Source organism: Zootoca vivipara, chromosome 2 (assembly GCF_963506605.1).
Source record: "Zootoca vivipara chromosome 2, rZooViv1.1, whole genome shotgun sequence".
NCBI lineage: Eukaryota > Metazoa > Chordata > Lepidosauria > Squamata > Lacertidae > Zootoca > Zootoca vivipara.
Genome location: NC_083277.1, coordinates 25,663,645 through 25,691,142, shown reverse-complemented (window position 1 = coordinate 25,691,142; position 27,498 = coordinate 25,663,645). Strand labels below are relative to the sequence as shown.

Genomic DNA, 27,498 nt, shown 5'->3' with positions numbered 1-27,498 from the left:
AGGGGATGTTGAGGGTTGGCTGGATCCTTTCAGCATTTGGTTTTGAGTTCTTCCAACCTGCTTCTCTGTATTGTATTTTTCTTCGAGTGGAGAGCTAGCTCTTTATAGCAAAGTGTACCGTACTGAGTAAAATAGGGCAAACCTTGTGCCCTATGTTCCATGTAGAACAAAAAAGGGAAATAGTGTGGGTGGAATCCAACATAGCGCTAAGTGAATGTTTTGTCAACATAAGGATTTCTGCTTCTGCAATGGAACATTCTCCTTTTCCCTGCCCTCAACCTCCCAAGAGCACCATCCAAATCTGTTCTAGGGGTTCTCCCAACTTTGAAGCAGATTAAGAGAGAGCATGGACCCACACTGGGGGAAGGAGATGGGGTGAAAGTCCCCTTGCGGAAGTGGGAATCCTTGCACTTGTGGGATGGGTTAATTGAATGCCGCCCTGTATGTTTAAATAAGACTGAAGTGAAATGGGAATCCTGTGCAAGCATTTAAGATTTCTTTAAGTACTCTGTGACTTGCGCATTCTGCTTGACGGCTTTAACTCCCACAGTTAGCCAGTGGCAAGATACATGCCATGTTCTGCTCTTAAATCCTCGCAGACAGGGTAAGACATTTTCAAGCATTACGAATCAAGTTCATTTTCAGAGATGTGAATAACTCAGATTGCGCCTGGCATCCGGGCTCCGGAAAACTGAATTCTCCCGTGTCTTATGTCAAACTTTTCTTTGGCAGAGACATCTAAGCTGGATTCCTAATGAGAGTTTGGCACTCGGATCCTATAGATGTGCTACAGCTGTGACAGCAAAAAGAATAGCTCACGCCAATTGTAGCTATAGTGGTGTCCAGCCCTTGACAAGTGAGGCAAAGCTATCCAATTCCACTGTCTCTTATTTACGGGAAAATGTGATGTTTGCAGCATTGTGTGGGTGGAGCTGATCTGTGGCTGCTGAAGTACACTTACCCCGTTTCTCCGAAAATAATACATACCCATAAAATAAGCCATAGCAGGATTTCTAATCATTTGCGCATTATAAGTCATACCCCGAAAATCAGACATAGTGATAGGCGCAGTTCTGGAGGGCGCCAAGGAAGAGGCGAGGCTGGACGCATAATAAAAAATAAGACATCCCCTGAAAATAAGCCAACGTGTTGTTGTTGTTGTTTTTTTTGAGGAAAAATAAATATCAGACTGTGTCTTATTTTCGGAGAAACACGGTAGGCTGTATCCATGATATGTGGACACCGCCATGTTAATCACCCAAAACAAATTATATTCTGCACCAACAGAGGGGTGTGGGCAGCTGTTTGTAGTGACTTTGTCATTTACCCAGCAATTTTGCTGGGTGGGCTGTGCTTTGGTTCCTTTATCAGTTGGCTACACTGTTTAGTGAGCACTGGTCTATAAGTATCACATTTACCTGAATGGATAATTCATTAGAAATTACTTGCTGATGAAGATCCATCTTCGAAACAGTTGTCTTAATCCTGAAACACCATTGGTGTTCCCTGACAGCAATCCATTACGTTGACTATGTCTTGTTTATGGACTTATACATACATTATATAATAATGTTTATGATTTGTAAATTTTGGATTACAGTATATTCTTACTAGGGACCCAGGTGGCGCTGTAATTAAACCACTGAGCATAGGGCTTGCTGATCAGAAGGTTAGCGGTTCGAATCCCTGTGACGGGGTGAGCTCCCGTTGCTTGGTCCCAGCTCCTGCCAACCTAGCAGTTCGAAAGCACGTCAAAATGCAAGTAGATAAATAGGAACCGCTATAGCGGGAAGGTAAACGGCGTTTCCATGTGCTGCTCTGGTTTGCCAGAAGCAGCTTTGTCATGCTGGCCACATGACCTGGAAGCTATACGCCGGCTCCCTCGGCCAATAATGCGAGATGAGCGCGCAACCCCAGAGTCGGTCACGACTGGACCTAATGGTCAGGGGTCCCTTTACCTTTACCTATATTCTTACTATTAACAATAATACATTTACCATACTTATTAGCCACGTGTTGCGGCTGTGTTTGAGCAGATTGGTTCCTTTATCAGCATTGGAAACAAACCCAACTACCCCAAGGGGATAATCCAGGAAGTCACTGATACTGATCAGCAAGGCTCTTTCAATGAGCCCTCAACGTTGCTTCTTTAAAATGCTTTGCATGCATTCTTGGCAATCTGTACAACAACTCTGTAAGGTAACTGTGACGGTATCTTTGGCTTCAAGTTGGGAACCTCCGAGTTTGAGGTATTGACATGACCAGTTGAAAAATGAAGTTATGGACCTGATAAAGTATTAGGTTTCAGATATGTTTTGAAGAAAGACTAAGGTGGAAACCATCTTTCAATTTAGCTATTACGAGTCTAGATTTCTTAGAGCAAGAAATAAATGGCTTCTTGCTTAAATTATGAAACAAAACAAAATTACTTTCGCAACACTTCGCAGGAGGAAATTGGTGTTGTCTTGCAGGATGTTTATTGTTCTTTACATTTACCTGCCAGTTCTTGATTTTCAACCCCACACCCCCATTGATTTTGTTGAAAATATGTTTTAATACAGGAAGCATTGATCTATTGACTATTCTACATGCAAAACTGAAAATGCCCTTTAGCAATTATTGTATTGAACTTTATTGCAGCTCCTCCAGCTAAATTAATGAAATCTTCCAGACAATAGATTTATTTTCCATTTATTAAGAAGCTCAATGGAAAATGTACTCCCTCTCCCACGTTAGTTTCACAACAGGCATACTTCGGAGATATTTTAGGTTCCATTCCAGACCACCACAATAAAGTGAATAAAGCAAGTCACACAGTTAGTTAGTTAATTTGTTTGTTTCCCAGTGCATATAAAAGTTAGGTTTACACTATACTGTAGTCTATTAAGCCAGAAAGGGGGTGGGGGTGGCAGCGGGGGGCTTCCTTCCCCTGAAAGCAGCCAGGCTGTCTTCAGCTGAACCCACATTCTTGTAAGGAAGTATGCCTGTATTGGCCCAATGTTGTTGATGATGATCATAGAATAATAGAATCGTAGAATTGGGTGGAACCCTGAGGATCATCAAGTCCAACCCCCTGCAATGCAGGAATATGCAGTTGTCCCATATGGGGATGGAACCTGCAATCTTGGTGTTCACCCAGTAAGCTTCACGGCTCTTCTTTATCCAATGTATTACACTTGTTTGTTGGCATTGAATGTGTGTCATTATGGACATTATGTTGTTGTTATTTGTTGGTGTGTGTGTGTGTGTGTGTGTGTGTGTGTGTGTGTGTGTGTGTGTGAAGTTGTGGCTGAGCATGATTCAGAGGTAACAAAGAGCCTGGAGCAGCATTTCCCAGCCTTTCGCTTTCTGGAGATATTGGACTACAACTTCCATCAGGCCCAACCAGAGCACGGCCAGTGGTAAGGGATGATGGGAGTTGTAGTTCTAGAACATACTGAGGGCACCATATTTGTTACTTCAGTCCCTACAGTATAGGAAACTGTTTAGTAAAGATGCCAGGCCCAAATCATTTGTGGTTGTGTCAGCAAAGGTCCTCCCTTGCCTTCCCCACCCCACAACCCCATTGCCTACATGGAATATTTCCTTAGCAGATGTTTAGAAGCATTAATAATTGTGTTTTCCCCTTCACCTCTAAAAGCTGCCTAATTTGGCTTAGCAGTCAGAGTGAAAAATAATAATTAATGTGACTCATCCATCTAGAAAGTGTAACACATAACACAAAACGAATTGAAATAGTGCCCCAGAAATACAATGTGTTATATGTATCATGATATAATTTTTTTCCTGTAGAAGGAAGTGATGCAAATGAAGAGAGTTATCAGCTGATGAATTAATTTGTATCTCAGGAAGCCTTGTAGGGCTTCTCCCCTTCCCCCGCAAAACACCTTATTGTGATTTAATAGTTGTGGAGATTGTAGCTTAAAATGTTGAAGAATGGCATTGCCTGAAACCAGACTGTAAATAATTCATTTTGCAGGTAAACTGCTGGTATGTTAAAGCCTAAGAATGGTGGATTATAGCAGTAAATTCCCACCTTCCTGCTGTTCCACTACACTCTGTTGTTTGTGCTTACACTTAAAGGGGCCACCTACAGACAGAGAAGTCTGCACTCCCTGTCTCTACCTTGGGTGAAATTAACTTCTCATTGCAGAAAGATACACATGCTTTTCCCCATCCCATGTGAAACCTGGTTGTGGCAAGAGAGTAAGATAAAGTAATTCGTTCTTCTTGTTGCCACTTCTTTAAAGCGTCCAAAGTGGGCCTAGGTGTAATCCCTGCGGAACATGTCTTAAACCCCTTTTGCTCCCAGCCCAACCATATGCCCATGTGCTAGAGCTCCCATCAGCCCCAGTCAGTGTGGCCATTGGTCAGGGACGATTGGAGTTGTAGTCCAGCAACATGTAATTGGCCACAAGTTCCCCACCCCCCAGTTTAGAGGTTTACTTAAGGAGAGAATTTGATCCATACACTTGCACAGCCAAAGTTAAGGCGAGGCCAGTCCTATGCCCTTTCACTTTCCCGCTGCTGGGGGAGAGCGGGGAGACTCATGTCTCCCCCCCTACTGAATCAGTCCAGTATTAGCACATCTCTTTCCCTGTTTACCCAAACTGCAGTTTTCAAGTGGCAATAATTAACATTAATATCAATGATATTAAAAATTACTCACAATATAGCTTGAACAATAAAACCCACCTCAGCCGTGGATATGTGTAGCATCGCTAGCTAAAGCCCCAGTCCTACCAGCTTATCCTCAGCAACAAGATCTAATACAGCTGCAAAGGTCTTGAAATGCTTCCATAAGGTGGCCAGACTCTGGATTTAGTAAGCCAAGAGAAAATAATCCAGTGGAAGAGTGTTCTGTAACTGTGGGGCAGTCACTGAGGATGTGAAGGCATACTTCCTGATGCAGGTAAGAATGCTGGCAAAGGTGGCATATTTATTAATATCTAAGATTAGAATATCTAATACCACAATACCTCAAGGACCACCTCTTTCCATATGAACCTACCCGGACCATGAGATCAGCTTCTGAGGCCCTCTTTCCTGTGCCGCCTCCTCGAGAGGTCCGGAGGGTGGCAACATGAGAACGGGCCTTCTCTGTAGTGGCTTCCCCATCTATGGAATGCTCTCCTCAGGGAAGTTTGCCTGGCACCTTCATTTAGGTGCCAGGCAAAAAGGTTCCTTTTTAACCAGGCCTCTGGTTGACCTGACTGACATCCTATACCCTTTTAAAATGTGGCTCTTTTTTGAGGGGCGTTATTGGGTTACAGTATTGTTCTTACAGTATTTTGATTTTATATATTGTGATCTTTTCCGTGAACCACCCTCCGGGTATAGGGCGGTATATACATTCAATAATAATAATAATACCCACAAATGATCTAAGTAATTGTCCTTAATCATGGGAGAAGAGGTAGTCTCTTATTGATAATTAAAATAGAAAGTGTCTGCATAAGGAAGAAAATCTTGATAAAAACAGTTCTTTGTCAAGCTGCCGCAGTTGCTTGTGAAACTCCCTTGTCGTTGTAACTCACTTTGGAGTATTGAATGTGAAGAAACTACGTAATTGCTTTTCTTTCTGCCCTATCCAACTTCAGTTCCTTTAGTCTTGCGCAAGTAGAAAATTGCAAGTTATCCGAGCCAAGATGTACAATGGCTTCCCTATGAATAAGAGCCAAAAGGAAAGGAAGAGAGCAGATGTCCGTCTTGTTGAAAATTGGCATGTCACAGGAGCCACAGATTTGTAAGAAACCAGTGAGGTTATCCCAGTTGGAAGTCCATTAAGTTTATAGCACTTCACAGCTTCTGCACTGTGGGAAGAAAGCACACTGTAGAGAAGATGTCTCTAGTGTTTGTTGCTCAGGAATAGGAGCGCACTGAATAAAGGCAGCCCTATAAATATGGGTTGTAAATGTGATGCTATGGTGTTGAGATGCCGGAGACGACGAGAATTTCAAGTCTTCAGTAAATAATCCTGGTCTACATGTGCGGTAGACCGAGATGAGTGGACAAATGGACAATGCTGTTTTGGATCAGAGGCGGGGAATCACAGCTTTGAATGCTCTGTTACAAAAATCCCTTTGCAAATAGATAGCCAGCAGGCAAAGGGTTGGCTAGTGTTCACCTTCTAGTTTGAAGATTGCTAGGGTGATTTAATTAACAATTCACCCCACCCGCCTTAAAAATATGAAAGCTTTGTGTCAGGGCCTTGTCTGGGTGTGCCAGGAACTGTGGGACCCAGCCAGTAGTTAGGACTGAATAGCAAGTCAGGACTATAGGGAAAACCAGGAGGCAGCATCAAGGAGCAAGGCCAGAAGTCAGGACCAAAAGATAACCAAGGATGCATTAATAAGCCAGAGCTCAGGAACACTTGGCAAGATTCAGGGGATACAGAATGGTTTTTATACCCTTTCCTGTCTGAGAAGATCCAGTGGTCATGTTGGACCGGAAGAGTCTGTCAAATGTCGGAAGGTTCTTCTCTTAGAAGACTGCTGCCTGCAACTCTGCACTCCACCAGACGGGGCAACTTCTGACGCTTACAGTGCCCATCTGCACTATGCATTTGTAGTATCATTTGTAGTATTTTTGTGTCATCAGAAGGGAAACCTGCAATGCACTCCTTAAATAATGCACTCCATTCACTTCTGGCAACTTAATATTGAAGGGAAATATTTGGTGTCTTGCTCCAGGTGACCATTTAGAATGCTTGTATGCTTAGCTGGCACTGATTGCAAAAACATGTTAGGAATTATGAGTAGTAGTAATTTATCGTGCACCTCATCCTAAAAGCCACAGGCCAGGAAGTGTATTTTTAGAAAAATAATAATAAAAGAAAACCTAGATCTAAAATGCATGTTTAAAAATGAATTAAATCTATATGAACCCTATTCCACTAAAAGCTTAAAAGGAGTTAACTCTGTAGCACTTATTGTGTAATCCGCTGACTTCTAATTGCTTTCTGTCACAAGGTAGCATTTATTTGGCATATTATTTTGCTGGCAGTTAAGTGCATCCATTCTGTACAATGTTGGAATGGAAGCTGATGTTACTGTTACTTACAAAGGGTGTCTAATGTCTAGACACCACGCAAACACTTTTCAATATCTTAACTTTCTCCCTTGTTTACAGCATGAACATTGTTCACCATATAACGGTCATTCTTAATTTGGGGGGTGGTCCTCAGTCAAGGTGCACATACAGGGTTCTGGTGTGGGGTGATAGTGTGACATTCCAGGGAGCATTGAAATTCTGGTACAGGCAATCTCTTTCCTTCCCCACATGACAGTGATTAGACTCTCACAGATCCACACTGGATTTGTAACCTGCGGGGTCATTTTGGATGGCGAGAGCTTAACGAGAGTCGCTGCTTTTGTTCTCACAATTATTATTTTTTCTGCAGGGCTGTAGGATGGCATGAGAGAGATTCTGCTTTGTATCTCCAGCAGGGATTGCTAATCAATCTACTGAACCTTCCACATAGGAGCAGGCTGTAGACATAGCCACATGCTAGGTTCTCTGTACATTAACAGATGCGTGTTGGTTGGATTGGAGATCCTCAGAAGAGCCTCTCTCTTAGAGGGAAAGCGGAATTCAGAAAGCTTGAGGAACACTACCAAACAGAAAGTTAAACCAGAGATCTGTTTACATCGAAAGAAAGTAGATTCGGTTGAAACACTCCGAAATATTATACAAGTTCAGCCAGGGCCGTCTCAAGCTGGTCGGGCGCCCTGGCGCGTGGCGCGGAGATCGCTCCGGCGCCCCCGTCCTGGTGGGCGGGCGCAGCGCCCTCCTGCCGGCCCGGCGCCCTGGCGCCCCGCGCCACCAAGACTACCCTGAGTTCAGCAGCGCAAAAGCTGGTATATTGTGAGTCTCGTAATTAAACACAGAAAGGTAGTAACAGGAGCTTTCCTTCTAGATTAGCGATCTAGTACCAAGTCGTGACTTCTCTCCATTCCAGTGATACCGTTCATTTTCCTATTTCTGTCGCATAACTCATTTTCTGCCTCACTTTGTTCTACTTTAAACCACTCAGTTGTAGAGCATCTGTAGACTGCTCACCGACCCTACTCTTGGCTTGAAACCTTATTGTTATAATCAGTACATTGAAATGGTGGCATTCTATAGCTTGCTTGCTTTCAGGCAAAGTTCCAGGGATATAAATCTAACAGCCCACTGTTGTGGGGACACCATTGCCACCATCTTCCCACCTTGTGTGGTCTGCAAGGAAAGGATTTGTAGGTACCTGCTGGGGATACTCCCAATATGGGTATGTTCCTTTAGGAGCATGAATTGTAACGGGCAACTCTTGGGGTCTGTGTTGTCTCTGTAGTTCTACAACATTGTTCTGAATGTCAGTTACATAAATATTCTACCAGATTATAATTATTGTTATATGTTGTCATCGTAACAAGCCCACAAATTATTTGACCTAGTAACAGATTTAAGGGTTTACTTCAGATGTATGTGTGTGTGTGTGCACATATATAATGGCCCTGGGAAGGGTTGTTATTTTATTATTATTATTATTATTATTATTATTATTATTATTATTATTATTATGGTGTGTGTTGACAGAACAGAAATTCATTGCTTGCTTCTGATTGCTTTGTGGCTTTAGAATGCATTGGCATCTCATCTACAATGAAGAGCAGTGTTGGATTGTGTGCTGCCATGAAATTCGCCTCCCCTTAGAGACTGGGACAATACAGCTGTCTCCACCAGTTCTCTGTTCAAGAAGGAAGTAGCATGTTCTAGGAACTGCATGATGGGGAAATAGAAAGCCCATGTTGCTCAGAGTTGTCTGTCCTAACTGGCACCTGTCTGTACTGAAACCGGCAGGGTTTCAAGCAGGAGACTTTCCCTGTCCTACCTGGAGATGCCAAGGATCAAAGCTTTTGCTTGCAGGGCATGTGGTGTCCACTCTGACCTGTAACCTGTTCCTTTAGGTGCATTGATGTACTCAATGAAGAATTCTCAGAGTATGAAATGGCACTCTTTACAGAGGTGTGAGCACTTGCTTGTGTGTGTGTGTGTGTGTGTGTGTGTGTGTGATCTTTCCTCTTAATTTTCCCATTTTGCCCAATCCTTTCCCCAAGCTGGCTTTTGTGTGTCATTGTCAGGTTGGATCCGGACGTATAGCAGGGGCTTGTCCCATTTCCCAATCAGCTTTGCACCTTTTCTCCCTGCATTGCTTGTGCCTTTATTGCAGAATTTCCCTAGCTTGTCTTTAAAGTGATTGCCACTTCATACAGTGGTACCTCTACTTACGAGTAATTCTACTTATGAATGTTTCTACTTACGAATGGAGCTCCGTCCGCCATCTTGGATGCGGTTTAGATAGGATTTTTTCTACTTACGAAATTTTAGATAGGGTTGCTTCTACTTACAAATTTTTTCTCCCAATGCATTCCTATGGGATTTGACTTACAAATTTTTTCGACTTACAAATGTGCGTTCGGAACGCATTAAATTTGTAAGTAGAGGTACCACTGTATTGTCTTTTTTTCTCCTCTGATCTGCTTGGCTAGATCCAGGGTCAAAAGTGAGCTCTGCTGGTCAGGTCGGAAGGAAGTGGAATCAACATATTCCTCATACAAAGAGAGGCAGGCTTCAGCTGTGTTGTATTAATCTGCAGCGTGATGACACATTACAAATCCAAATAAATATATAAGCAGATAGTCAAAATGAGTGGACTGGTAATGAACATACTGTTTTTTAATAAGATGTTTATAGGTAGGATAGTTACCCACTGGAAGGACAGATTCTGAAGCTGAGGCTCCAATACTTTGGCCACCTCATGAGATGAGAAGACTCCCTGGAAAAAGACCCTGATGTTGGGAAAGATTGAGGGCACTAGGAGAAGGGGACGACAGAGGACGAGATGGTTGGACAGTGTTCTCAAAGCTACGAACATGAGTTTGACCAAACTGTGGGAGGCAGTGGAAGACAGGAGTGCCTGGCATGCTCTGGTCCATGGGGTCACGAAGAGTCGGACACGACTGAACGACTAAACAACAACAACAGTTACCCAACTGTTTTTAATACTCCAGATCCCGTATAATGAATATCACATACGTTTACATTTTTGCCCTTTGCTTCCCCTTCTGAACTATTGGGCTGGTGTGGGAGCGATTAATTTGTCAAGCCTGACTTTAGAGACCTGCTCTACGATCTATATTCTATTCACTCAACTTTTAGGGAAATTAGTATCAAGTACCGTTTCCTTGCAATGGGACCAAACTGACAGTAGTTTACAATGTATGGTGGACATTGCTTGGAGGGCAAATGCCCTTAGGAGCCTGAATTGCCTTGGAACAACAGCTGTTGTTCTTTTGTCATTCACAGTCCCTGCCAGGAGTCAAAGAGGAACAGAAGTCTCCCTTCTCCAGACAGCAGCTGTTCCTCTTCATTTGTACACTGGGTTGTAGAGAGAAGGGGGTAGCAGCTGACTCCTCTTCCCACCTGCACATAAACAAGTTTGCATGTGTCGAAAGGGAGGGGAAGAGGTCTGGGTTGGAGTCCAGAGTCATCACCCACTCCCACTGTTTCTGCTATGGCTTTAGCACTGCCAAAGTTGAGCTGCTGTTTTCTTCCTCGCTGTAGAATGGATCCACTTCTGCTTCTGTTTGATGCAGTCACTTGTGAAAATTGGAATGCAGGAAAGAAAGATACTACAGGGGGTGCCAACTTTTTTTGGGGGGGGGGGTCCCTGGCACATTTACAAACTGGAGAAATTGTTGTGGGCATCAATCGCTCTCCTTTATAAAGGTAAAAGGACCCCTGACATTTAGGTCCAGTCGCGGACGACTCTGGAGTTGTGGCGCTCTTCTTCCTTTACTGGCCGAGGGAGCCAGCGTACAGCTTCTGGGTCATGTGGCCAGCATGACTAAGCCACTTCTGGTGAACCAGAGCAGTGCATGGAACCACTGTTTACCTTCCCGCTGGAGCAGTACCTATTTATCTACTTGCACTTTGACGTGCTTTCAAACTGCTAGGCTGGCAGAAGCAGGGACCGAGCAACAGGAGCTCATCCCGTTGCGGGGATTCGAACCGCCAACCTTCTGATCGGCAAGCCCTAGGCTCTGTGGTTTAGACCACAGTGCCACCCATGTCCCATGTCTCCCCTGTATAAGGAGCACTATTTTTAGATATTGAGATGTCTTAGATTTTTATGTCTTTTTTTTGCATTTCACCTTTTTGTTTCCAGGTGTCTGTTGAAATCTTGAGTCCTTTCAACAGGGTAAAACATGGGTAGACAAACTAAGGCCCGGGGGCTGGATCTGGCCCAATCGCCTTCTAAGTCCGGCCCGCTGACGGTCCGGGAATCAGCGTGCTTTTACAGGAGTAGAATGTGTGCTTTTATTTAAAATGCATCTCTGGGTTATTTGTGGCGCATAGGAATTTGTTCAACCCCCCCCCCCCGAATATAGTCCGCCCCCCCACAAGGTCTGAGGGACAGTGGACCGGCCCCCTGCTGAAAAAGTTTGCTGACCCTTGGGGTAAAAACTGGCTCAGCAAAGCAACATCATTGGATTGTTAGGCGTCGGTGTTGTCAAGAGTCCTGCATTGAGGTGTTGGAGATGGGTGCATTTTTCAGGGTTTTGTCACAGTTTATTGGGATAGTTCTGATTATGTGTCACAGGCAATTAGTTCATACTTGTGCCTGGCCACTAATCAGGTTGCCTTTTCTGGAAATATGGAGCAGGTTGCCTCTGTCTGTTCCATTTTCGTGTTGCCGTCAGCAGATCTGCAGAGCTCTCTCTCTCCCTTGCCTACCATTTAACTGTGATTCAGGTGACAGATGCAAAAGAGGTAAGGCAGTCTTTCCAAATTATCAGATGACATTGCTGAAGAGGGTGACCTTTAAATGATACAGGATCCCCTGAGTTGTTGAAGATTTTTGGAACCACAAGAACATAATGTCCAAGCGGAGATTGAATGTGGGACCCTCTCAGATGATTCCAAGTTGGATGAGTAAAAACTATGTCACTGATTCAAAGTCAGTAGGGAGGCACACCCAACTACACTATATATAAAAATGTAACTTTTTCATTATCAAGGTCTGCATACTTTGGCATAAGGCTTCCTGGGAGGTAATAGACAAAATACATCCATTTACCATTGTTCTACCCAGCTTGAGAATGCAAACCTTACTAGTTGAAATTGTCTTCATCCAAATCAATTCACTCTGCCAGCCACTGCCAAAGGTAAAAGGATTATTAAAAATGTATTTTTAAAAGCACACAACTGGATTGGAAGCAGCCCTTGGTGGGCACGAAAAGTGAGTTTCTGGGGGTACATTGAAGACGCTAGGACACACAGATTTTTTTTCAGAGGCTTATTGTTAGGACCTCCCTTCCCCGCCAAAAATCACCCTTGTCTTTCATCTGGGTAAAAGACACTCCTCCCTTTAATTTTCTACTGCTTAAGGAACTGTATTTGATATCACTTTCTTTAATAATTAGTTTTTAAGTAGTTATGTGTACATTATAGGCATAATGGCAGAGGTTGATCCCCAGGAAAGACCAACTGATTCAAGAGATGTGTGTGTGTCTATCCCGAGTTGATCTTCTTAAAATTAGCCTGGCTTATTTTGGGTTGTGACTTCCAGGTTTCCGGTAGGAAGGCCTCCCAAGATCCATACACATATTGGCAGAGTGGCTTCAGATCGCAGCACAGGGAAATAACGATTATCATTTATTAAATTTACATCCTGCACTTCCTCTCAAAGGTGAAAGTAAGCTGACTCCTAGATTACCTGGAAGAATTTAGGTACTGGGTTCATACCAAAAAAATTGGGAACGTTTACAATATTTTACAAATACAGGCCCAGTTCAGATGATCTTTTGAAACTTCGTGTCCATGTGGTTTATGAAGCTAGAAACAAGTGTTGGGACCAAGTTTCCTTCCTCCTCTCCTCCTTTTCAGTTCTTTGGAGCAAAGGTGCTTGCTGAAGTCCCCTGTTAAATCTCTGCTGGGAAACTCTGGGTTAATGTCAGGTGACAAACCAGTACAGTACAGTGGTACCTCTGCTTATGAATAACTCTACTTACGAACGGAGCTCTGTCCGCCATCTTGGATGTGGTTTAGATAGGATTTTTTCTACTTACGAATTTTTAGATAGGGTTGCTTCGACTTACGAATTTTTTCTCCCAATGCATTCCTATGGGATTTGACATTTTTCGACTTACGAATGTGCGTTCGGAAGGCATTAAATTTGTAAGTAGAGTTACCACTGTACAGGGTTCAGCAAACTTTTTCAGCAGGGGGCCAGTCCACTGTCTCTCAGACCTTGTGGGGAGCCGGACTATATTTTTTTGCGGGGGGGGGGGGGGGGGGAGAGATGAACAGATTCCTATGCCCCACAAATAACCCAGAGATGCATTTTAAATAAAAGCACACATTCTACTCATGTAAAAACACACTGATTCCCGGACCGTCCGCAATCTGGATTTAGAAGGCAATTGGACCAGATCCAGCCCCCGGGCCTTAGTTTGCCTACACATGAACCAGGAAAATAAGCCAGGATCACAGCATGGTTTATGAAGTCCTGAAAACTTGTCCTAACTGCCCCATTGTAAACTCTCTAACTGTTCTCATTTGTTCATGCACATCCCTAAACTACTTTTGGAAGGCTGTTTATATGCTTTAATTGTGGTGCAATATCAGTTAATTGTTTTAATATAATGCAAAAGTAATTGAGGTGACTGAATGCAGGCTTCTTGAAGTGTTGTTCTAATATTACAGTAAGCAAGTATCTGATTAATTTAGCCTCAGGTGTCAACTTTTATTACGCAACCTAACAGGAAACCTTGCACAAAAAAAGTAGTACATAGCTGGGAAAGAGCAGAGAGAGACAGTGAGCAAGAGTTCTGATTTTTCAGAATAACTTTCTGACTGAGGTCTAATTTAGGATTCCTTTCAAGTGGTTAGCTTTTTAACAAAGTTACTTTTGCTTGGGAACGCGTTCTTATTCAAAGTTTTATCATTCGAACGGTTTCAAAATTTTGTGAAATACCTCACTGAGTGCTTTTCTTTTCTTCAATATCTGATGTTTTAATTTCCCTACTAAATTCCCTATTAATTTATGTCCATTGGAGATCGGTCTTAGCTGAAAGGAAAACTCGAAACTGGAATTTCTCTCTGACAAAACTACTCCATAAAAAGAAACCGATTATGTGAAAACAGTTGCTCAACTGGTTTTTATCTCAAAACCTTGCAGAGTAGGTAGAGTCATGGCCTCTGACACTGTTCTTTACAAATTAATAGTGTAATTTGGGTTTTCCCTGTTCAGGAACTCAGCAGAGAAAAGGGTGAACTTATTGCTGATGTAAAGATTACAGGGGAAAAGAGACTGAATTTGGTTTGCCTGTTTTTCTGTGACCCCTCTTCAATAACATTGAACAGGAAAACCCTCCTGAGTTGGTAGTAAGTGTGGTTTGTAGTCATTGTGTACACCCCAGATGGTTCATAAAAACCCTTTGAAATGCCATCTGTCAGGCGTGTGTCCAGCCGGCAGCCTGTCATTTCGCTACAGAAAAGCGGAGGCAGGAATTCCCTTGCCCCTTGTTTTCTTTACTACCTTTCTGAATTGTAGTTGGGAACATTTGCTTAGATGCAGTGAAGCCGAGAGTAATCATTGCACTACGCAACAATGCAGAATGTGGGTGTTTTCAGCCCCGTTGATCCCACAAAATGAGGGAGCCTTGCCAGTGAAAATGTATCTTAGGCTACAGTGGAAATTGGTATGTTTTAAGTTACCAGCTTCTTGACGTTACAAGGCTCTTCTAGGTGCGTTTATCTTCAGAGCACAAGTAAAAAGCCAGATGAGATGCAATGGGTCATCCTAAGTGTGAATGAATAAATCAACATCCTGGGCAACTCTTTGTTCTCTGAGCATCCTGGATGAGCAATGGACTTAATTTGTGGCTGTAAGAACAAACTCCATCTGATTCAGATGTGCTTGTTTTTGCTGAAGTAGAACATGGAAACCCCTACAGTTGTATCTCAGTAATAGAGCAAGTATACTCTGCCTTGGTTTGTGAATTTCCCCTCTCCTGAAGAATGTGTGGTGTGCATGTATTTTGGTTGTATGTAGAGAAAACTAATATGCGTACTCGTAGCTCTTCCACTGAAATTAATGGCAGATGGATGCACTTAGCTTTTCCTTAGTTATATTGGTTGGATCCGGAGAAACACTGGCTTAAGGGAGCAGGCATGGGAGGTGAATTTTGCACCCCTCCTTCCTCCCTAGAAAGACTCTCCCAAGGATGAGGGGCTCCTGCTGAATCAGGTGGTCTGGGGTGCCAAGAGGGAAGGGGGAAGGAATTGTTTTTTAAAATAAGGAGGAACGAGGAAGCACTTTCAGTGAGAAGCAGCTCATCTTCCAGCCTCCACTTCCATTCATGTTCTTTTAGATCCATCCCATTATATCTAAGCCCATCTGAATTCATAATTCTTGCAGAGTGTTTTAGCAGACCACCCTATGTTGATAGCAAAGGGCCTCTGCAACATTCTGATTTCAGCATCCCCAGAAGATTAAGAGCAAAGGCATGAAACAAGTAGAACTATTCAAATGCCTTAGAAAATTAGTCTGCGGTTTTGACAGATGTGTTGATGTAATGTAAACAAAGGCGGAGAAGGATGATAAAATGTTAGTAATTGTCATAAAAAGACAGATGGAAAATGTGGGGGTGGATGCCAATAAATATTTCATGCAAGTTCTGGGTTGTTGAGGAAAGCTTTGTGAAATTGAATAAAGCAAGTTTCACCCAAGTTCCCCAGTTTAAGTTGACTTGGAGAGGATATGGGATTGGTGAGAATTTGCATGGTGCTTCCCTGCAAAGGCCAGAAATGGATTCAGTTAAAATGTATCTTGCAGACACCTGGACCAGAGCCAGGGCCGGACCACCCATGAGGCAAGGTGAAGCATCTGCCTCGGGCGGCAGGATCCACAGGGACAGCAGATCCAGCTTCCAAGGAATACATCACCCACTGCTGCGAGCTTATGCCATTAAAAAAAATATATTCAAATCTTTTAAGGCACTGCTAGACTCTACACTGTGATTGGTGTGGGATGGTTGTTGCTGCAGACACTCATGTATGGTGTCACTTTACCTTGTCTTTTCCCTTTGTTACGTGGCCTCGTTCCCCAGAAGATCGTGGTTCCATTTCCCTCAGTAGTGTCTTGATGTGATGATACTTGTTTCATCCTGATGGTGCTAAGGAAGCCTGAAAAGTCTTTTATTTATTTTTTACCCTTTTTTGTCTCCCCTTAGGCACAACACGTCCTCCACGAGAAGGAGAAGTGCCTGGTGTGGACTATAACTTTCTGACTGTGCAGGAGTTTCTTGAGCTTGAGAAAAGCGGGACTCTTCTTGAAGTGGGAACCTATGAAGGTATGTCATAGTAATGTGGGCATAGCTGCCAAGTTATCCCTTTTTTTAAGGGATTTTCCCTTATGCTGAATAGGCTTCCTCGCAAGAAAAGGGAAAACTTGGCAGCTATGAATGTGGGCTCAACGAGATGCCCGTGATGAAGGACAGCTTCTAGAAATGCTTGAGGAACTTATTTGGGAAACATAGGGCTACCGCTTGTTTTTTATTATTATAATGGCATCACTTCAATCCCATCCCCTTTAAAAAATTTAAAACAGTGTTTTGAAAGGCAGGAATTAACAAGGCAATGCTGAGGATTGTATTGTATTGTATTGTATTGTATTGTATTGTATTGTATTGTATTTTTTACCATTCTTCATCAAAGATAGATCCCAGGGGAATTTCAAAATGTTACACAAAACAGAACCCAATTCACAACAATAAACAAATTAGGAAATTATTAAAAAGCAGCAATAAAAGAGGGACGTTTCTATGAATACAGCAGCAGTGCAACATGACAATAATATTAAACCTTACAACAACAACAACAACAACAACAACAACAAATTCCCCTCAGGGCTGCATTAGCAAACACTTCTTATTAGGCATAAGAAGCCCAAAAGTGTAGGGGCCATCCATCTTTCTAAGGAGAGGGAGATCCACATTCAGGGGGCCACTATAGGGAAGACCCTGTCTTATGTCACTGCACAGCCATCATTGAGTATTGTGTCCTGCCCGCCTGCCGCATTTCATGATCTAGATTGGCTAATTTGCAGGGTTGTGTTGTGTTCCCTCAAATACTTAGACCCCAAGTTATTCAAATTAAGCATGCCAGCATTAACACTTTGAATTGAGCCATGTTACCTATAGGCAGGAAGCCCACAGAGATCCTGCAAATATGCCTTCATGGGTTCATCAATAAGAGCTCTGGCAACTTGGACATTCAATCCCATCCAAATGCCTGCTGAAGACAGATTGCTTTCATAATTTACTTATTTTGGGTTACTTGGGCGGATGCTGGGTCATGCACGTAAGCACTAACCACTTTGGATATATTGGTTTGTTAATGGTGCTGCAGGCTGGTTTGACAACTGCTGCCTTTTAGACTACAATCCTTTACACACTTACCTGGGAGAAAGTTCTGTTACATTTAGCGAAGCTTGCTTCTGGGTTGAGTTGAATAGGATTGTTTTTTGCTAGCCTGAATTAGCCAGAGCTTTTCTGACTATAAAGCAAATAGCTGTCCTTCTTCTTAAACGTAGGGAAGCTTCCTAGCTGAGATTCGGAGAAGTATTGGCATTTGTAACAAATGCTGAATTATTGGCTGAGAATTTAGAATATATAGGTCCTGTGCCCACCCAGCTATGGGAGTCTATAGTTGACAAGTTGCAGTGATGGGAATCACTAATGACCTGCTTTTCAAGTTTGTTGTGAGGATGAAGAATTGTAAAGACTTGTAAAGCACTTAATAATAATAATATTTATTATTTATTTATTATTTATACCCTGCCCATCTGACTGAGTTTCCCCAGCCACTCTGGGCAGCTCCAGCAAAATATTAAAATACAATCATTCATCAAATATTAAAAACTTCCCTAAACATAGCTATTGATACAATTGTTACAACTTTAATGGCTTACTCAGCATCTTGGCTTTTGACTGCAAGTTATGTAGGACTTGAAGTTGGACATCTTTATTCTTTTCAGGATTTTGTAATGGTGATTAATAATATTAATAAACAGTAAGTGTGTGTGTGTGATACCCTCTGGATGTTGTTGAACAACAATTGCCATCACCCCCAGCCAGGTAGGGATGACGCTCACAGGTCCTTATAATATCAGTGGAAATGGTTGGTCCTGCCGAGTATTAACCGCTTTCAATTTTAACTTGAGGATGGCCATTTGTCCAGTCTAATTTTAATTTTAATTTATTTGAATTAATTTTGGGGTGCATTTTAATTGTTTGTTTGTTTGTTTTTATGTATATTGTGTTTTGTATTATGTTAGTTGCTGTTAGCCCAACTCCGGCAGGGGAGGACGGGATACAAATAAATTTATTATTATTATTATTATTATTATTAGAATTAGAAATGTGGTTCAACAATATTCAGACGGCACCATGTTGGCTGCTGATGTTCTAGAGCAGGCATCCCCAAACTTCGGCCCTACAGATGTTTTGGACTACAATTCCCACCATCCCTGACCTGTTAGCTAGGGATCATGGGAGTTGTAGGCCAAAACATCTGGAGGGCCGCAGTTTGTGGGTGCCTGTTCTAGAGGAAGGACAAGAAATGCATTTATAGATTTTTGTCAAGTCACTCAAGGCTTCTTTGTATCACAGCAAAGTACCACCCCGTCCAAGTTTATTTCATTTGAGAGTTTTTTTAAGATGCTATGATTCATCCTCTGGGCATGAAGCATAGATTTGTCAAGGAGAGGGAAAAGTTATCTTTAATTACTTCTGTCGAGGTCTGTTCAAAATGTAATAAGGTGGCCTTTTAAAACAACAAGAAGTCATACATTTTGAACAATGAATATTTAGTTCTGTTCGGAAGCAATTAACAACTCAGTTGCTTTAGGAATATTAGTCAAGGGTTCTATTGTGTTTCAGAACCTCATGCTCATTATTTTTTTATTAATAAAATAATTCAGGCCTGAATTCCAAAGTTATGGAACTTCGAAAATACTTGCAGACAACCCCTAAACTGACTCCCTCCAGTTTTCATGTTTACACATGAAGCTGTAGGTAAAAGAGTGTTCGATTGTGTGCTCTGAGTTTTCCTATTCTTTGCAAATAATGGAGGAGCCCTCTGATAGTTTATTTTATTTACCATTTAAAAAATTTTTAGGCTCTCTCATTCATCAGTTAGATGCCACAGTGGTGTACAAAGCAAGGCCAAAAACACAACTATAATATATAACTGTTGAAATACAGTCAAAGCGGTAAAGCAGTAAACCACCTGCAGAGACACTACACAACTGAGATACAGCTGTTATGGTACAGTTATGGTATCATAACAAATAAAACTTGCTCTTTCATTCTAACATAGCATGTAGAAGCTTTCTCTGACAGATCTCAGGACACAGACAGGCTGCTATCAGGAGAGACACAGAGGGGTTTAATAGTTGAAAAGTACAATTGGGGGGGAGGGGGGAGGGAGAGAGGGAAGGAGAGAGATGGGGGGTGTTGTTCTTTCATTTTACAGTATTGCCTAGTGGGGTTGTGTCAGCATCACATGGATATGTCCTTTGTTAATATATACACAATCAAATTGAATAATTTCCACATAAATCATAATCAAGATACAAAAATTAATATCAATAACAGCAACAACCCTTCCCCAACACCCCCCTCCCAAAAGCCAATACCCCAGCCCAATGACTCAGCCTTTGTAGCTGAATTGATCAGGACCCCACCCTCCCAGGCTAGGTGGAAAAGTCCTGCAGGCTAGGGAGCAGGTCTTCCAGGACTCAGAACCAAGATGGAACAGATTAAGTGGTTGTAGATGTGGCATATATTGCATGGCGAGGCCCCGAGCCCCACCCCATTTCTTAGATAATGAAACACATGGACACCAATATTTTGGGTTAATGTGATAATTAAGGCCACGACTTCATTGGTTACAGATGTGAGCAGTATTGGCTTAGGCATTGGAACTGAACCGACTATATCTGACTCCTGCCCATCATGCAGGTAGTCTCATGAGGGTCAACCACCAGTAGGGGGAGCCCTGTTGATGCGCATTAACTGTGAGCTCCCCCAGTGTCACCGATGGGGTCGTGGCATGGCCCTACCCCATACCCGGGCTTCGGACAGGATCCACACACCCCGGATCCCTTTAACGGAATACCCTTAAAGAGGAGGGGCAGGTGAAGGCCACAATCTCCCCTCCCATAAACCAGGTTTACCAATGCCTAACCGCCAAACCTTACAAAGTCGTGGCGATTGCTACAAGGCAGGCGAAAACCACATGACTGGTGCCAATTTGCTAAGTGGGAAATTTCCTACCTGGCCCCCTCAACAGGTGACTAACTGTAGTTCATAGCAAGGCCAAGATGGTGAACGCATGAAAAAAGGGCGGGAGGGTGAGAGATCTAATGCCAAAATAAAAAAGGAGACTGAGCCCCGACCAAGCAGATGTTTAAATCAGGTGAGCCACGCCCCCCGGTCGGCCAGATTGGTCGGCCGTGGGGCATGACATGGCCAGGACTCCCAGTGATGCGGGTGGCATCGCCACGCCCCCTGCCGTACACGGAGAGAGCTTGTGGCCGGCCTGCAACTCCGACCCCCTGGGAAGGTGAGCGGTTTTGTCAGGAGCAGAACAATTAGTTTCCATTCATAGTGTAAGATGTACTTATTAATGTTTCTCACAACAGATCAACTCAGTACAGTGGTACCTCGGGATGAGAACTTAATTCGTTCTGGAGGTCCATTCTTAACCTGAAACTGTTCTTAACCTGAGGTACGACTTTAGCTAATGGGGCCTCCTGCTGCTGCCGTGCCGTGCCGCGGCAGCATGATTTCTGTTCTCATCCTGAAGCAAAGTTCTTAACCCGAGGTACTATTTCTGGGTTAGCAGAGTCTGTAACCGGAAGCATCTGTAACCCGGGGTACATGGTAACACAGAAATAGTACTTCAGGTTAAGAACTTTGCTTCAGGATGAGAACAGAAATCGCGTGGTGGCAGTGGGAGGCCCCATTAACTAAAGCAGTACCTCAGGTTAAGAACAGTTCCAGGTTAAGAATAGATCTCCAGAACAAATTAAGTTCTTAACCCGATGTACCACTGTAATCCTAATGGCTCCTTTAACCCCATTAGATCACCAAGATCTAATGCAGTGGAATATTTTATTTTATCCTTATGCTTACGCTCTTTTAAAACTTTTTAAGGCCTTGATAGTTTTCTTTTTGAAATAACATCGGTGTTGTGTACGTTCTACTTTTAAAAGGTGTTGGTGATTATTATTTCTTTGGTCTTTATTACTTTTCAACTTATTTCCAACACGATGCAATTTGTCCTTGACAAGGGTTGGCAGTGGCCTTTTAATTTCAGAAAGTTGAAGTTATGATGAATGCATTGTTGAGATTTCATTTTGTCCACTGAAGGCCACTCATTTTACCGGCCGTGAGAAAGGAGCTATTATGATTCTGCGTTGTTAGAAAGCTGAATGTTGCTCACTGCTGCACTGTTATTTGGGCTGTAATTTAACGGTCTGTGGATTCCTGAGATAATATTTGGGGAACTAAGGTAACTTTGTCTTATCCAAAGGAACCTAAAGGATAACGATAAATGTGGATCTGTGTAAAAGGCATCAAAGGGTAAATTGTGAAATCTAATCCACTCACTAACTTTTGATAAATTACAGTCCTGCAACACAGCAACCAATCAAACAGTACAATTTTCCACTCCATGAAAACCTTACAAATTATCTTTGGCTGGAACCAAACGTTACCAAAGACATGAGTGGATTTTTTCCACCCCTGCCTGTTAACTGATTGTCCTTTGCATTGTAGAGAAAATGTTGATGTAATGATGCCACTATGTTTTTATATATGTTAGACTGGGGCCACCCAGTTAGATGGGCAGGTTACAAATAATAACATTATTTTGTGGTCCCTCCTATGATATCTGTATTAATGGTTCTACACACCTGCTCACCAAATGTTTCTGAATTGCTGTCCTGGCATTGAAGAAGGGAGGGGAACATGTCCGGTGTCCATTTGGTCCAGTGTAGCACAGGGGAACCTGTCGGCTTCCAGAAGTTTCCGGACTCCAGCTTCCATCATTCTTGCCCATTGGGTTATATTGGTTGGGGCTGGAGGGAACATGCGAGTCTCAGCAGTGCCTGGAAGCTCACAGATTCCTTATGCTAGACACAGTATTAAATCCCTGGTTTAGTGTTACATGTGAACCACCCCATGTGTGTCCTATGCTATGATCGCCTCTGTTGTCGCTTGAATCTAGTTGAACTTTGGCTAGATGCATATGGCTAGAAACTGCTGTGCAAATGGTCAGGTGTGAGGTGTTGTGGGTCTGTTTTTTGTTGCTCTTGGTTGAAGAAGCTCAGTCAAGCAAGCTTGTCCCTGACATACTTTGGTAACCGCTGTATTACCGTATGAATCATGGGTGCAGACTTTCCAGTAGAGTCGCTGCAATGTGCAGCTGGAAGAGAAGAGGTGTGCAAAGGCTGGAGAAAGAAGTATCAGTGGAGGGGTGAAACAAACACCCCTCTGTAGCCTGGAACTTGAGTGTGCAGAGTCCCACTCATTGATTGCTGTGGGCAGCCTACAGTGAGAAACTAGGTTGAGGCCAGGGGCGTCTTAGCCATAGAGGCTAGTGGCGCAGGGAACCATTGCGCCCAGTTCTGGAGGGCGCCACAGAAGAGGTGGAGGCTGGATGCGGCGCCTCTCCGCATCAGCTCGCCACCCTCGCCCGCCTCTGTCATGCTGTACGGCGCCCAGAGCCTCCGTACCGCCAGAGGAGCCACCCTCCAGCTGCTGCCCGCATAGACCAGATTGCCGTTTTTTCAGGAGCTGCGGCAGCGAAAAGACCTTGGCCACCGCCAGAGCAGCCCAGGCGGCAGGCACCCCAAATCCCCCCGCTGCCCAGTGCGCATTCCCAAGACCTCCGCCTCACGCCAGCTCAGGAGTTCCCACACCGGCGTTTCCTCAGCTCGCCCTCCTTCTCCCGGAGCCACAGCTCCTTTCCCCGCGGGGGGCGGCTACAGCACTCTCCTCCTCTCCTCACACCCCTTCCTCGACGGGGTGTGAAGAAAAATCTCCCCCTGCCCTCTCCGCAGCCCAAGCAGCCCTATTGTTGTCCCAGCGCGCTCCCCGGGGGCCCTGTCCTCCTTGTCCCCCCTCCTCCCTCCCCACACGAGCTCTTCAGGCACCTTGCGGCAGCAGCTGCCTCTTGCCTTTCCCATCTTCCCCTCGGTGAAGCGGCCCTCAGGGCATGGCGGTGGGAGCTGTAAAAAGGTGACACGAGGGGGGGCGCCGGAGGGACCTTTGAACCACGGCACCTGCTATCCTTGAGACGGGCCTGGTTGAGGCCAACAGGTTCAGTGGACCCTCTTTGCCGAAAGAGATTTTGGGGTGACTTGTGGGTTATTTGGGCTCTGGCTAAGAACCAGGGTGCATGGGCTGAGTCCTGAGGGAGAGCCAGGAACATGAGAGGAGGTGCGTGGGAAGGCAAATTAGAAGGTGGGTGACGATTGGTACCCAGTTCTCTTACTGATACCTTACCTGTATATATTTATTAGCATTGCATAGATTTGCATTGAGGCTTCATATTTGTCTTTTTAGACTTATCCCACACTACTTAGATCTGTTTTATATGTCAGGTGCTATAGGTACATACCGGTAAATAACCTAAAATAAAAGAAAACGAAAAATAAAATCAAAGGCATTTTAACTTTATCACTAAATTGTGGCAGATTGATATCCGAAAGAGGCGAGATGGGCTCCAACTATTAGGTGCTTCTGTCAACAATTAAAAACTTACCTTGTTACCTGAACTTTTTCTGACCGTATCAGTTTTTGGCATTTCTGGCTACTACAATTCATACTGTTTTATTTCCATATTGTATTTTCACGTTGCGAACTGCTCTGAGAGCTACGGATGAAGGGCAGCAGTCCATACATGTAGTTGTTGTTGTTATTATTATTATTATTATTATTATTATTATTATTATTATTATTATTATTATAAATGACAATATTTCTGCTTTATTAATACGGTTTTTGTGTTATGTTTTCTTATATGCTGCCTGTTGTCTTATTTCTGTAAACTGCCTTAGTATTTCTGTGAAATAAAAGGTGGCATCCAAACAGTTTTAATAAATTTGTTTAAATAAATAAAACCACTTTTGCATCCACAGCGAAATGCAAATGCATGTGCAAACCAAGACGATGATTAGATATTGATTGGGCATTTTTATTGGGTTCCCCCCTCCAAGTACAGTGGTACCTCTGGTTACGAACTTAATTCGTTCCGGAGGTCCGTTCTTAACCTGAAACCGTTCTTAACCTGAGGTACCACTTTAGCTAATGGGGGCCTCCCGCTGCTGCCGTGCCACCGGCGCACGATTTCTGTTCTCATCCTGAGATAAAGTTCTTAACCCGAGGTACTACTTCTAGGTTAGTGAAGTTTGTAACCCAAAGTGTTTGTAACCCGAGGTAACACTGTGGTGCTGTGTTTCCTTGAATGCCTTTTCTCTCCTCCCCCTTCCTCTTTTTTTAGCTTTGAATGAGTAGGTCTCCAGACTGCAGGTTGATTTGTTCTACAGTACATGCGCTTTGCTTTGACTGTTCTCCTTATTTGCAGTGGGTGTGTTGTGCTAAATCATAGGGTGGTACTTGTTCTTCGTAAGTGGTTGACTGAGGCAATTTACATTATTAGGAGGTGAAAAGAACAAATGGGATACAATGGAGGGGGCTTTGAAATCAGGGTAGCATTCCCATCGACATTCATCCCATACAACAGATCTCTGGATCAGCTCAGCATTTTAGCTGCCAGATAGTCACAGTTAGCAGATTTGGAATGTTTCATTTATGAGTGATAGAATTGCCCCCTAGCCAGTTTTACCTGTCCTTGTATCTAGGGGCCATTTATCTTTACCTTTTTAATTTCCATGCCATTTTAATTTTATGTATTTATTGCTTCCCCCCTCCCCATAAGCTTCCATTTTATCTACCTACCCCCCCTCCCATAAAAATGAATACCTGAAAAGGGATGGTAATTTTCCTACTCCTGGGGAAAGGAGATAGCCTTTAACAGAGGATGAAGCATGATAACTATTTCACCAGTTAGGTGATTATCAAGAAAAAAGAAACCGAATAGACGGCCTCCTAGAAGGTTATCAGGGGTTTGATGTGTATTTCTGCTTGCAGTCAGTGACATAGGCACACGGCAGTGAAACATTTGGCATCTGTTTTGACATTTGTGTCTCCACCTTGTTAGAAAACCAAACTTAACCTTTAATTACTGCTGCTGACTGAAGCCAGGTTAACTTTGTCCCCCCTTTTGAAAAGGGAGCGTACCGTTTATGCTCTTTACGCACTGGTTGGATCCTCATCTAATTTTCCGCGGTGTTGAATTAAGATGTGAAAGGTGATTCTTACATTCCTAAAGAGCGTATGGGGTTACAGGCTGCAGAACTTAAGTGACGACCAAACTGGAACCCAGTACCGAATGTCACAAAAACAGAAGCAGCAGGAACATGTTTCACTGCAAATCAAGCAGTAGGAATTTGTGGGGTAAGCTAGGAATCTTGTGTTGGGAGTATTCTAGGTTTCATTTGTTCAACCCAGCCCAGGAATGGGAATCGGGATGTAGACTTCCCAACCTCTTGTTACGTTGCATGCATACCAGTTTGAAAACTTGTTTTGAAATTTGAACAATGAGTGCAGTGGAGGGTACAGGGGAGAGGAAATCTCCTGTGGAAAGCTCTCTGCTTTGGATACCAACTCATTTATTGGCTGCAGCTTCAAAGTCCTGTTGAAACATATGGGAGCTGAGCTAGAGCAGCACTAGAGGGATTATGGCAGTTTAGGAGAAGTCTGCTTGGAGATTTTTTTTCAACAGGCATGTCAGCCTCAGTCTCCTCTATAAAACAGAGCAAAGAAAAGAGCAATGAAGTGTTGGTTCTTTCCTCTCTTCCTCCCTTCCTTCCTCCCTCCCTCCCTTCCTCCCTTCCTTCCTTCCTTCCCTTCTCTCTCTCTCTCCCCCCCCCCCCGGTTTTTTGGCTTTATATAGAGCACTGAAATACCTTCTCTAATAAAAAGCGGGTCTGTCATACCTTCCTTATTCCCATTAAGGCTTTTAGTAGAATAAGTTGTTTCCTTTGTATCAATAATGCATGTATTCGAGATGCATTCATTCAAGATTCAAAATGAAGGATGAGTTAAAGGTACTCCTCCTCCTGTGGAGATGAAAACTTTATGCTTCGTTACAGAGATTTGAATGGGGCGCATTGAGATTTGGAATCGTCCTTTAAAAGCAGATTGGGGCCGTTGCCCCACAACCACCTCCACCCCATGGAAACTTGGAAATAAACTTCCTGCCATGGCCCGAGCCTGGAATTCTGAATTTCTCTAAGATGTTAGAGCCAATGTGGTGTGGAACTGAGCAGAGTGTTGGCCTGGGGCCTGGGTTCAAATCTCTGCTATGCCATAACTCTCAAACACTGTATCTTACTTAGCATGGACGAGCTCACATGGTGCTTGTGAGAGTAAACAGGGGGAGTCCTTTATGTCCCCCTAAGCTCATTATAGAAAGGAAAGAAGAAGAATGTAATAAGAACAATGTGTTTACTGATGTTAAAAACACACACCTTATAATACTCCCTAACATTTTCAGAACACTGTGAAAATATTAAAGCAAAAGACAGTCCCTGTTTGCAGGCTCACAAACCAGTGGACACGATACACAAGGAAAAAGGAATGGGAAGAGAAGAGAAGAGGAAAGAATGCACAATATACAATCTTATCTTTGTGCTGCAAAATGAAGCTTTCTATCCCAGACTGGACTCCTTTTATATGTGAAAATTACCCGGAGCTGATAGCTTGATTTTGACTTAGTTACACAACTAAGAGGTTAATTCAGAGCTGAAGCAGACCATTGCAGTAGATCTTGTTCACCTAAAACGCTGGCAGCAGTAAAATCAGGCAATATTGCAAATCCTCGCCCGTATCAGGAGATCCCCTTACTCTGTGATATTCTCAACATCTTGGATCTGCTAAAGGGTTTTATTGAGACAACTGTAGTTCTTCCGAACAACGAACCTCTGCTTGTACAGTAGATATTTCTAATAACTTTTAAACCTGACTCTTTAACTCCCTTGTGCTGTTTGTATTAACCTTTGGTCAGGGTTCAGTGAAGGGAAATCAGGCTTGAACCCATTCCTCTCACATCTTCAACTGGACTTACATTTTGTACATACGTGGAATTTGCTACCAAGGAGTGTGGTGGAGTCTCCTTCTTTGGAGGTCTTTAAGCAGAGGCTTGACAGGCATATGTCAAGAATGCTTTGGTGGTGTTTCCTGCTTGGCAGGGGGTTGGACTGGATGACCCTTGTGGTCTCTTCCAACTCTATGATTCTATGATTCTATGAATCCT

General features: G+C 43.3%; 1 protein-coding gene across 24 annotated transcripts in view; it reads left to right on the top strand.

The window, feature by feature from the left end:
- Positions 1 to 27,498, top strand: part of MAGI1 (membrane associated guanylate kinase, WW and PDZ domain containing 1) — a 477,919-nt gene that overhangs the window by 333,244 nt on the left and 117,177 nt on the right. For all 24 annotated transcript variants that reach the window (XM_060271321.1, XM_060271308.1, XM_060271304.1 and 21 more), the window contains exon 3: positions 16,281 to 16,400. In XM_060271321.1, the coding sequence (XP_060127304.1) occupies positions 16,281 to 16,400 (120 nt within the window). The remainder of the gene's footprint in view (positions 1 to 16,280; positions 16,401 to 27,498) is intronic.